The 11,439-nt window shown below is 60.7% G+C and overlaps 1 protein-coding gene across 2 annotated transcripts in view; it reads left to right on the forward strand.

Annotated features, from left to right (window-relative positions):
* The window catches only part of TESC (tescalcin), a 46,681-nt gene extending 38,019 nt beyond the window's left edge, over positions 1 to 8,662 (forward strand). For both annotated transcript variants that reach the window (XM_032876195.1, XM_032876196.1), the window contains exons 4-8: positions 611 to 750; positions 2,618 to 2,679; positions 2,782 to 2,889; positions 6,292 to 6,339; positions 8,392 to 8,662. In XM_032876195.1, the coding sequence (XP_032732086.1) occupies positions 611 to 750; positions 2,618 to 2,679; positions 2,782 to 2,889; positions 6,292 to 6,339; positions 8,392 to 8,469 (436 nt within the window). In that variant the 3' untranslated portion in view covers positions 8,470 to 8,662. The remainder of the gene's footprint in view (positions 1 to 610; positions 751 to 2,617; positions 2,680 to 2,781; positions 2,890 to 6,291; positions 6,340 to 8,391) is intronic.
* Positions 8,663 to 11,439: the final 2,777 nt, after the last annotated feature.

Here is an 11,439-nt window from a genome sequence, read left to right on the forward strand (position 1 = left end):
TCTGCGGTGGCCTGAAAACAGCCACAGACGCGGAGTAACTGCATGGGCGTGGCTGTGTGCCAATAAAACTTTATTTATAGACCTTGACACTTGCATTTCCTGTAATTTTTATGAAATTTTGCCACGAGAGGCTATTATTTGGGGTTCCCCCAATTTTGTCAACCATTTAAAAATCTGAAGCCCCTTCTTCGTGCATGGACTGGACAAATACAGGTGGCAGGCAGGGCTGGCCCGTGGACAGTGGTTTGCCAGCTTCGGATCTGAAGGGAAGGGTCAGGAGAGGTGGCTCCATGAGTTACTGAATTGCTCGGTGCCTTGGTTTCCCCACATGGGAGTGCCCACCCCTGTGCACCCCAGCCCTCACCAGCCCCCTTGTGCTGAGCTCTGGGAGGGAGCACCGGGCTTGGGCCAGACCTCAGGGGACCAACCCCCCCACGTCCACCCCTGGCGCCCCTGCAAGCAGGTTGCTGGGAAACGGAATCCCAAAGCTAAGAGGGCCATAGTGGGTGACGTGTGGGCCCAGAAGGGCCGGGTTCTCTGAGGCCCCACAGGTGAAGGGACAGGACCTGGGGTTCACACACTGCTCCTGTTCCCTTCTCGGCTCCTGTAGAAACCTGCGCAAGGGGTCCAGCGGCCTGGCCGACGAGATCAACTTCGAGGATTTCCTGACCATCATGTCCTACTTCCGGCCCATCGACACCACCATGGACGAGGAGCAGGTGCAGCTGTGCCGCAAAGAGAAGTTGAGATGTGCGTGTGCGTGGGGTGGGCTGTGTCTCGCAGGTCCCGCTGCACCCCTGCAGCCAGCAGGGGGTGGGGGGAGGCGAGTGTGGAGGGGAGGGTCAGGGGACGCCCACCCGCGTCCTTTGGGTGCTCAGTCTCAGTTGATGACACCCACAGAGGCCCCCAGGGGGTGTTTCTCCCCCAGGTTGGGCCATGGCGGCTGAGGCTCTCAGGGTCCGTGAAAAGAGCAAGGCCCTTGGCTCAGACAGATCTGGGCCCTTCCACCAAGCAGCCATGTCACCCTGAACCAGGACACGGGACTCTGATGGTGAACACACGCGGGTTCTGAGGCTCGGGGAGCTCACCCAGGTGCTAAGGGCACTGCCTGGTCCCTGGGCTCCGGAGCCTGCTTGGTTGTGATCAGGTTGGCCAGCAGCACGGGGTCCCGGGGTGGCCTGTGTCATGTGTCCCTCCCCCGTGTGGGCTTTCCCAGGACTTCTGACCCCCTGCTGAAGGCCACCCGAGGCTCAGCCCTCTTAGCGGAAACAAGTAAACATGGGGACTCGGCTGTATTTAGCTCTGGAATGTGCACGTGAGGGCTGGTGGGAACCGCCAGGGCTGGGGGCCCCTGAATAGCCCCCCTTCTGGTGCTCTGGACCAGTAGGGAAGCCCGGTGTCGGCCCAGAGTCCCACCTGCTCTGAAGGCCAGGTCAGAGGTCGTGGGGGCCTCAGTTTCCCTTGTCTTAACAGGGTAGCCGCAGGCAAACCCATTAACTTCTCTGAGCTTGCAGAGTACAGTCTGTGAAATGGGCTCAGGGCAGCCTCGCCTCATGGGGTCACATAAAGATGAGACGTGAAGATGTTTGCTGCACATTGCCCGGGGTGTCCAGTCGGTGCCAGATCAGTGCCAGCGCAGGGACTTGGGGAGCTGCAGGTTGAGCTGCTGGGGCTGAGGGGCTGCCTCCCCCTTGGCTCCTGGCCTCTGCTGGGCAGCCGGGTGCATAGAGGCACAAAGCAAATGACACAAAGTGGACTAACGAGAGGAGAGGAGGTTCTGGTGTCCCAGCCTGTGCCCACGGGGGCTGGCTCAGACCAGCCGGGGGCCGGGGTATCGGCAGTGTAGCCCATGACCCGCCAATGATAGCTGCCTGCTTGGGTCTTTGAGGAATGATGATAAAAAAAAAAAATTTTTTTTTAAAGATTTTATTTATTTGACAGAGACACAGCAAGAGAGGGAACACAAGCAGGCGGGGAAGTGGGAGAGGGAGAAGCAGGTCTCTTGCAGAGCAGGAAGCCTGACGTGGGGCTCGACCCCAGGACCCCGGGACCATGACCCGAGCCAAAGGCAGATGCCCAACGACTGAGCCACCCAGGCACCCCTCCAAATCTTATTTTTAAGTAATCTCTCTACACAATGCGGAGTTCAAACTTACCACCCCAAGAACAAGAGATCCATGCTCTTGTGACCGAACCAGCCAGCGCCGCAAGGAATGAGACTTTGAAATAATGTCGATCTGTCTGTCCATTAGCTTGTGCTCAGCATGTGCAGGGATCGCTCGCTGGTCCTGACCCACCAGCTCTGGGGCTCCCGGAGTCTGGGCAACACCTTGAAGTAGGTGCTGCTGTTGTTCTTCCCATTTGACAGATGGGAAAGCTGAAGCTCAGAGAAGTTAGGTCACTTGTCCAGGGTCACCCAGCAGGATATAGGCAGTCTCGGCCCATGGTCTTTGTCCTTGATCCCTGCGGTGGCCACATTGGGGTTGTTGTGGATGTCTTTTGCTCATTTTGAGGTATATTTCTGAGCGGGAGGGTTGGGGAAGCAGGGGGACGGGGGCCTCCCCTCCCTGCTCGTCTGACCGAGCCCCCCTTTTTCTCTCTCCCCTGCCATCTCCAGTTCTCTTCCACATGTATGACTCGGACAGCGATGGCCGCATCACCCTGGAAGAGTATCGAAATGTAAAGTATGCTCCTCGGCCCGCAGGCCAGGGCTCCTGGCCCCTCCCCACCCGCGGCCCGGACGGAGCCCCAAGGTCACCGTGTGTCTGCCTCGCCCGGCAGGTGGTGGAGGAGCTGCTCTCCGGGAACCCACACATCGAGAAGGAGTCGGCCCGCTCCATCGCTGACGGGGCCATGATGGAGGCAGCCAGCGTGTGCGTGGGGCAGATGGTGAGCCGTGTCCCGGAACCCCCGAGCCCCTCTCCCCGACCAGCCTCTGCCCCACCTTGCCCAGCTTGCTTCTGGAAGGCCCGGCGGGGAGACCCCTAGTGCTGTCGCCTCCCCCACAGCCTGCGGCCATCAGCTCATCAGACCGTTGTTCATCTACAAGTGGCTGGGAGGGGATTCCTGGCCTTGAGATGGACGGGGTCAGCAGGGGCTCCCCTCTGGGGTCCTTCATCTGGCACCCCGGAGTGGAGTTGGGAGTGGGGATGTGTGTCAACGAGACTTGGCCTCAGGGCTGGCACCTATGGAGGGGAGCCCCCCGCCAGCCCCAGAAGAGATGTGGGGGCCAGAGGCAGGTATGGCCACGGAGGCATCACGTGCGGCCGAGGGCCGGCCACAGGGCTGAGAATCGGGGTCTCTGCACGGGTGCTGGGGACCCCTGGAGGCTTGTTGGGGTTGTGCTGGTGTCGAGACGGCTGGGGTGTTTCTCAGGACTGTGCCGGGCCGGTTAGAGCAGGGCCGCATCACCTGGCGCTGGTGACACATGGGGCGGGACAGCTGTCGGTGGGGGGACCGTCCTGTTCAGCCGCGTCCCTGGCCTCCACCCACTGGATGCCAGTCCCTCCCTCCCAGTTGTGACAGCTAAGAACATCTGCAGACATGGACAGATGTCCCTGGTGGGCAAACGGGATGGTCCCCAGTAAAGGACCATTAACTAGAGGGGCACCGACATAGACGGTGGGCAGGGCGACTGAGTGGGGCGACCGTCATGCGCATGCTTGGAGCTTGGGCACGTGGAGGCACCTGCAGCTACTCCCCAGGCAGGCCAGGCACCCCCGACGTTCCTGTCCCCGCGGGTGGCTGCCCGGCCTGTCATTCCATAGATTTGAGGTCTCACGTTTGCCTGAGGACGTAAAGAACTTTCTGGAATTCGGGGGCAGCCCTCTTTACTATGCCTGGTGGACTCACTCTTGGAGGGCTGGGTGTAGCCCAGCTAGCCCCTGACACGGTGGCTTTGAGTCCCAGGGACCCCGAGGGCAGGCACCTGACCATCTCTGTGACTGTTCGCTGAGGGTTTTGGCTGGTCCTGCGGAGGCCGTCAGCTCTTCACACAGTGTTACGTGGCCCCAGACACCTCCCCGGCCTGAGTGGAGGGGCGTCTTCCTGCCAGAGCTGGCTCCTTGTGCCCCACGCCCACTGTCGAGGGGCCTGGCAGGCCCGGGCCTGCTCCCAGGGGCAGAGGCTGCGGTCACTGAACCGGGCTGCGTTTTCTCTGTCTGCTTCTCAGACCCGGGGCGGGCAGGCTTCTGGCTTCAGTGAAACGACCCCACTCAGCAAATTAACTGCGGCAGAGAGGGCTGGTGACCTCAGCGGGGCGCGCAGGGATCCCCTGCCGTGTCGTCAAGCCAAGCTCCCATTTGATTTAATTACACTCTCCTCCTCTAAACGGCTCCCCGTCCCACTCCGGTTTCCATTGGTGACCGTTTTCTTAATTTGCCGTAGTAAACTCGCTGGCAGCTGGCAGCTGCAGATCTGCACAAAATCCGCACAACCTCAGAAGCAGGGGCATCTCCGAGCCCAGGCCTGCTCCCTGGGGGTGCATCCCGAGCGCCTTTCTTGATCTACGGGTCCTCTGGGTGCTTTTCAAATATTCTCTCCTGCAAATGTTGGCTGGTTACACGGATGAGCCGTGTGCGCTCATATCTGCCTGCAGGGCCAGGACGGGCCACGCGGCGGGGTTGCACACAGGCGGCCACGGGGGATGCTCAGCGGGCCTGCCCCGCTCCTGCGCTGCCCGCGCTGCCCGCCCCGGATCGAAGCTCCGTCAGCCGCGTTCCTGCCCTTCCTGAGCCAGCCGTTGACTGGAGCTGAGCTGGCTTTCCAGAGCGCTCTCTGGAAGCTCCTGTGGCTTGGGGGCGTGGGGGGCTGCTAGGCGGGGGTCTCCGCTGGGGGCTTCCCCTGCCCTCCCTCCGCCGGTGCCCTGCAGCCGGGGCTATGGAAACTTCTTTCTCAATAGCTCTCCTCGACATCAACCCGGGTCCCCAGGGTTCCCACCACTCCCCGTGCGCCTGGGCAGGAAGAGCTGGGAGCCCCGGGGCGGGGGCGGTGGTGGCAGGCCCCGGTGTTTGAGAACTGCTCGCATTTATAAAACTTGGAAGTGCACATAGATAAGTTTTTTGTATGAAAAACCAGTGTTCGGGTTCCTCACCCTTTGTGGTTTCCAGTCAGGCTCTTGGAGCCTCCCAGCTGGATGGGGGGCCTGGCTTCATGCGCCTCAGTGGTCTTCTCTGTAAAATGGGAGCAAGGACGGGACCCGCGTGGCAGGTGTTCAGGGCGCCTTCTGTTTGCTTAGACAGACATCAGGACGACGCCGGAGAGGCGTACGCTCTCTGTGCCCTTCTCCTTCCGGGGAACCACCCTCGTGGGGTTTGTTCCCCAACATACACCAATGTGGACATGTATATCTTTTATTTCTGATTTATACAAAATAGAATTGAACAGACCGCTTCTCCTTTTCTCCGTGCTGACCTCCCCACCTCCACGGGCCGGACGATGGCAGACGGTGTCAGATGGTGTCTGGTTAGCAGTACGGGACCAGACTGGCCTGGGTTCATGGACCTGCTGCCGTCTTTCTGCTTGGTTTTTCCCACTCTCTATCTCGGAGTCTTTACTGTACGTGCACGTAGAGATCGACCCCTTCTTAGTATTCAACAGCACAGATGCCCAGGATTTATTTAGCTGGTCTCCTGAGGATGGACACGGATGGTGGCTGGGCGGTCCCTGTCACAAAGGGTGCTGCAGGCAGGGGTGAGGTTTGGGGAGGCTTGGCTGTGCCAGAGCCTGAGATAGCACAAGGGGCAGGAGCCCCACCTCTGGCCTCATGAGGTCTGTGTGTGCCCAGAGTGGGACAGACGCACATGGAGACTGGCACTGACCATGACTGACTGGGGGAGACGCCCCACAGGTGACCCTTATCGCAGTGACTCACTGGGCACAAGGCTTGGGCAGCAGAAGCCAGCCCTCCCCCCCCCCACCCCTGCCCCAGTGGTCTGTGAGCTCACAGGGTCAATGTGGGTGCAGTGGGGCAGGACCAGGAAATGGCAGGAGGTGTGTCCATTGGTGGCTGAGGGGAGGGGAGTCCATGCCTCTCTGCCCCCCCTTTCTTGACACCCTCATCCACCGGGTCTCCTCTGGGGGGCTCGGGTGGGTCCCCAGTTAGCCTGCACCCTGCTTCTGTCCTGTTGTTATGCCAATGAAGGGGACATCGGAGTTCAGTGTGATGGCCTCAAGCTGGAGGCAGCAGTCCGGAGGAACCCCCTCTTCTCTTGATTAAAGGGGCCCCAGCGTCTGTGTCTTGGGGGGGTCTCCTGGTGGAAGCCGCTCACTCTGCATGTGCTCTGTCCCCAGGAGCCTGACCAGGTGTATGAGGGGATCACCTTCGACGACTTCCTGAAGGTGGGTGTCTAGGAGGAGCAGTGGGGCTCAAGGGGGTGCATGCTGGTCAGGAGGAGACCCACTTCTCTGCGGAAAGGGGTCCTACTTGGGCGTGACCTTTAAAGCATTGGCTTTACTTGATTTTATGGGGAGAGTCCTCTTCACCTGCGGTCGGGGCGCCTGAGGTAGACCAGAAGGGCTCCAGCCACACCTCTCTCCCCCTGACGAGTCCCCGGCCCCCTTTGTCAGAAGCCTCGCTGCTGACAGTTGGAACCAGGTTCTGGAGTGTTCTGTGCCTGTATGAGAACTAGCTTTTCCCAGAAGCACACCATGTGGGGTTCTCCTGTGCCTCAGAGAAGGTGCCTTGGATGTAGCTGCCCACCCTCCAGCCCCCACGGGGGGATACCCAGCGTCTGCTGTCACAGCTGTGCTCATAGCTCGGGAAGCAGGACCCCTCACTCCTCTGATGGGTACAGACCCAGCAGAGGGAGATGAGCTTGCTCCGTCCTCTGCCTGGCTCTGAGTACCCTGACAGGGGGTCATTCTGGAATTTGAGGAAGGACAGGAAGTCAGGGAACAGGACCAGAGGCTCTGGCCCAGGGCACTGTGCCAGCCACTGACCGGCCCGAGGGAAGCGACGGGCCCGGGCCTGGAGTCAGGCCAGGACGTGGGTGGTCACAGCCCCATGGAGCCCAGGGGCGGCTCAGATGGGTGCTCCTCCCAGGCGGCACTGCTCACCTGGCCAGCAGCAGCGCGCCCCGCAGAGGAGGCAGCAGGCGACACAAGCTTCTGGGCCCAGGTGTGCAGCCTCCTTTCCTTGCATACCCGGGCTGGGCCGGGTCTGCCCCAGAAGGCTTCGCCTGTCTGCCACCCCCATGCCTCCACTGCTCCCCAAGCCTGCCCCACACCACGGAGGCCTTTCCCGGTCAGCTGGCCCTTCCACTCCCCCAAGCCTCACCAGTGCCCCTGTTGCCACCCAGCATTTAGCAGGAAGCACCTTGGGTGCCCAGCTAGCTTGGCTGGGAACGAGCCCTGGAGCTGTTCCCAGGGAGCCAGGTCTGATCGCTCTGCACGCGCGCCGGACCCCGCCACACCCAGAACAGGTGCAGGAGACCCCAAAGCTGCTGGGGCATGGTGGGTGTGTGACAGTAGCCAGAATGGCAGCCAGGCCTCCCTGCAACCCGGGTGCCGACAGGGGTCTGACTGCAGCCTGCCTACAGCCTGGTGACCATCCCCGGGGATGCTGCAGGTGACAGCCCGAGAGAGTTTGTTCCTCTCACACGAGCAGAGGGACCAGTCACACCCACTGCATCCAGCCCTTTTTTGATGTGTGGCCCCAAGGGCCAAGGAGCTGGCAAGTGCAGTCCTGAGAGTGGGGGGCAGGCTGGCTCTGTAGTGTGGCAGATGGGATCGGGTGGCCGAGGGGTCCCCCGGAGCCCTGGCCAGGATGGACTGTAACGGCAGAACCAGGACCAGGTAGGTATGTGGCAGTGGACATCTGTGGGCAGAGATGACCCTTCCCAGGGAAAAGCTTGCCTCCGTAGAACCGGGTGACCTATCCCAGGGAAGTTATAAAGACCAAACTGCTGTGACCTTTTAACGAAGGAAGGTGGCTGAATAAAATTTGGCAGCTGCACAGTGCTTAACAGCTTCCAGAACGTTCCCGCGGATGATTGCATCTGAGCCCCCAGCGTTGCGTGACTTACGTGGGCAGCGCAGGTGGGGGTCTCGGCATTGTACTGATGAAGAGGAGGTTTAGTGGGGTTAAGGAATTTGCATGAAAATCATGGAGCCCGAAGTGGGGTGGGTGGGATTGAAATGCCTCGGAGCTAAGAGCTCGGATTCCGCACTTAATAATAACTTGTTGTGACAATTATCAGAAAGGATCCAAATGTCAGAGCCAAATTAACCCACAGAAAGGCAGATGGAAGTTCCTCTTCGTCAGTTAACTCACAGTCTTGAGAACGACCCTCTGGTTTTCACCTGCCCTGGTGGCGGGGCGGGCAGGGGGGACCAGGGCGGGGACCGGGGCCATGGCGGGGACACGTGCTCATGCTGCGCTGTCCGTTGCAGATCTGGCAGGGGATAGACATCGAGACCAAGATGCACGTGCGCTTCCTTAACATGGAAACCATCGCCCTCTGCCACTGACCCGCCTGTCCCCCGCAGAGGCCACGCTGTGCCCACAGCCTCCCGTGGGGCCCGAGGCCGCCCGGCTCCTTCTGCCGCGGCTCGTGTAAATAGCCCCCACTCCTCCGCTGTCTTGTTTTCCCGAGGGTGTGGTACCTGGGACCTCGCTGTTTTTATCTCTAATAAAAAAGAAAACGGTTGGTTTGTTAATGAACGTGGCTCCTGTCTGGTCCCCACGGCCACTTGGTGGCACGGGGCGGAACGTGAGCAGGCAGCGGCTAATTTCCAAAGGCTGGTTTGGCAGCGAGGAGGTTTTCCCTCACGTTCTCTGATTATGTTTGGGTGAAGGGTTTGCTCTTTTCGCTGCACGAGTGCTGGGCAGTCAGGGGAGGCAGGCTGCTCCCTGCTCTGTGGTGGCTGGGACTCAGGTTGTGACCGAGTGTCTGGGCTAGAGGAGAGGACGGGGGGAACCCGCGGTGACACGCCCGAGCCCGCCGATGCTACCAGGAGTGCTGGACTTGAGGCCTGGCTGCTGACGCCCTCCTGGGCCCAGCATGGGGCTGCCCCCAGTGGTGGTGGCAGCAGGGCAGGTGAGTGTCCCAGGGGAAGGGCTCCGACAGCTCCAGAGTCACCTGTCATGTGGTGGGGGCAGGGAAGTGAAGGTTGTCCGTCTGGTTGGTGGCTGTGGCCGGTGGGTCAGCAGAGGCCGGGCTTGGGCTGAACGCTCGGAGTTGGCGCTCAGAGTGGCTGTTGTCACTGTGGTCACTCGCCGCTAGTGGTGTTCTAGGCCTCCTTGCTCGGTTCCTTCCATCCAGACTCGCTGGGAGGTTCCTTTCTAGCCTCCCAAGAAGGTTCTGGTAATGGACAACCGCGGCTGTTGGCCTTCTGCGTTCCCATCGCATTGTTTCCTGTGTGCTTCATCTCAGACCTGGGCATCGGGGTTCAGAACGTGAAAGGCGCAGGAGGGCACCCCCGTGGCCCTGGTCCTGGGCCCGCCAGGCCCTGGCTTGCCCTTCCTGGAGGCACTCAGGTCAGCCCGTTTCCTCGACCTCTTTCCGGGGTGTTTGTGTGGACACAAGTGACTGGAGTGCTGAGGACAAGCTTCCTGTCGTCCTTCAAGGGAGAAGGTGAAGCGGAGCAGCGAGGTGGGCGGAAGGGGGAGCGTGGCCGAGTGCGGGGCGGACGTGCGAGGCTGGTGCCCCTTGGTGGGGGCGGTTTAGCCAACGCTCCTCATGGAGGACCTTGGGGCCGAGAGCAGACCCTTGCTGGTGTCCCGTTGGTAGTCGGAGCCTAGGACTGCCCCCCGGGGCCCGGGGCCTGAGGGGTGCGGGCCTCCACACCCCCGGGTCAGGGTGGACGGCTGTCAGGCAGCGCGGCCCCTTTGTGAGAAGCAGGGGCGGTGTGAAGTCACTTCCAGAACTCTGCTGCTAGGACGAGCTAGCGCTTCCTCAGCCAGTGTTTTGACATTTCCAAAGCGGTAGGTGGGGGGCGACAGCAGAGGCCTCGGCTTCCTCCCCTCCAGGTGCCAGCCATCTGGCGGCCGCTGAACTGGGAAGGAGCCAGCCAGGCAGTTTCCTGGAGTGGGAGCGGGACACAACGGGCCTCGCTGCGGCCCCTGCCTTCCTGGGCTGCTCGGAACTGCCCCGCTCACGCCCTCAGTTTCCCAGCTGCCAGGGGATAGAATCTAGCATGGCTGGGATCGCCTGGTATGTGGAATCCGGAGCTCTCCCAGCAGTCTCTCTGCTGAGGGAGCCCCATGCAGCCTGGAGGAGGCCGCCTTCTCCCCTCCCCCACCCCCAAGCAGGTGGGACTCACCTTGACTTTGAGCTGCAGGACAGCTGGCACGGCCCCTGTACGCCTGCATCTTCTGGGACTCTCCCAGTTTGCTGCGATGTCTTGTTTCTCCACAAAGGTAGCTCACTAATGGAAAGTGTTTTTATAAATAACGTTCCATCAGCCCCTGTGCTCTGGGTTTTAGTTTGGGAGAAGCAGCCACTTGGGGCCTACAGACCATTGAGGGCCACAGCTTACTTAAACAGCTAATTAAAATGAGAGTCATTCACCATGGGCCCAGTCTGTGCTGCTCCAAAGAAGGCTCAGTTGGTTCTGGGGCCTGAAGGTTTAGGCAGGGGGTTCCAGGTCACGCGAAGGAAGGAGAACCCAGGGTCAGAGGGGAAACTCCTAGGATTGTCCCTTCAAGGAAAGCTTCTGGGCAAGCTAGCAGAGTTTCAAGTAGAACCTCTTAGAAACACACTAGGCAAGGTGTGTTCTCAGCCTGAAGCCGGGGGGCCTCCCCTCCTCCTCTGTGCTTCTTTGTGGGGGCTCAGATGTCTGCCGGGGTGGGCAGGTGTTCCTGGGAGATGGGGATGACTGTGCCTTGCTGGGAAGCCTAGGACCCACTGAGATGGAGACCCAGGGCCTGGCAAAGTCACCCAGGGACTGGGTTTGGCTGACTTCCATCAGAGGGTGGCCTGCAGCCTTGTCCGGGAGCCTGCCCACCGGCTCCCAGCGAGCTAAGAGCGTGAGGTGGAGGTTTTGCTTGTTCGGTCCTTTGGGGGAGTGATCAGGGTTGCTGTCAGTTGGTGCAGACCGGCTTCTAGAAAGGGCAGGTTAATTCCCCCCAGTCTAGCAGGGAGGTCGCTGCTGCAGGCACGGGGGACAGGTCTTGGGACGGCCATTGGGGCCGTGTGGTCTGTGCAGAGGAAGGGTGTAAGACTCAGAAACTGCATCTGTTATCTGCTGGACCAGTGAGTGTGCCTGGGAGGGGCTTTCTGGCTGCCCAGCAGCCCCCGCTGGCCCCCAGGCGCTCGGTGGGGCAACTTACCTGAAGGGAGTGTTGTGTGTTTTGGAATTTGTATTGAAATAGGCAGGTTGGTGAGTCAGCGGGAGCACTTGTTGAACAGGCCTCCGTGCATCAGGAATGACACCAGCAGCTCAGAGGAAAGGGGCAGAAATCAGTGCTAAGTCAGACATTTGAGGGAAGTGCAGTTG

This window comes from Lontra canadensis, unplaced genomic scaffold (genome assembly GCF_010015895.1).
Source record: "Lontra canadensis isolate GAN:19392208 unplaced genomic scaffold, GSC_riverotter_1.0 scaffold58, whole genome shotgun sequence".
Classification (NCBI taxonomy): Eukaryota; Metazoa; Chordata; class Mammalia; order Carnivora; family Mustelidae; genus Lontra; species Lontra canadensis.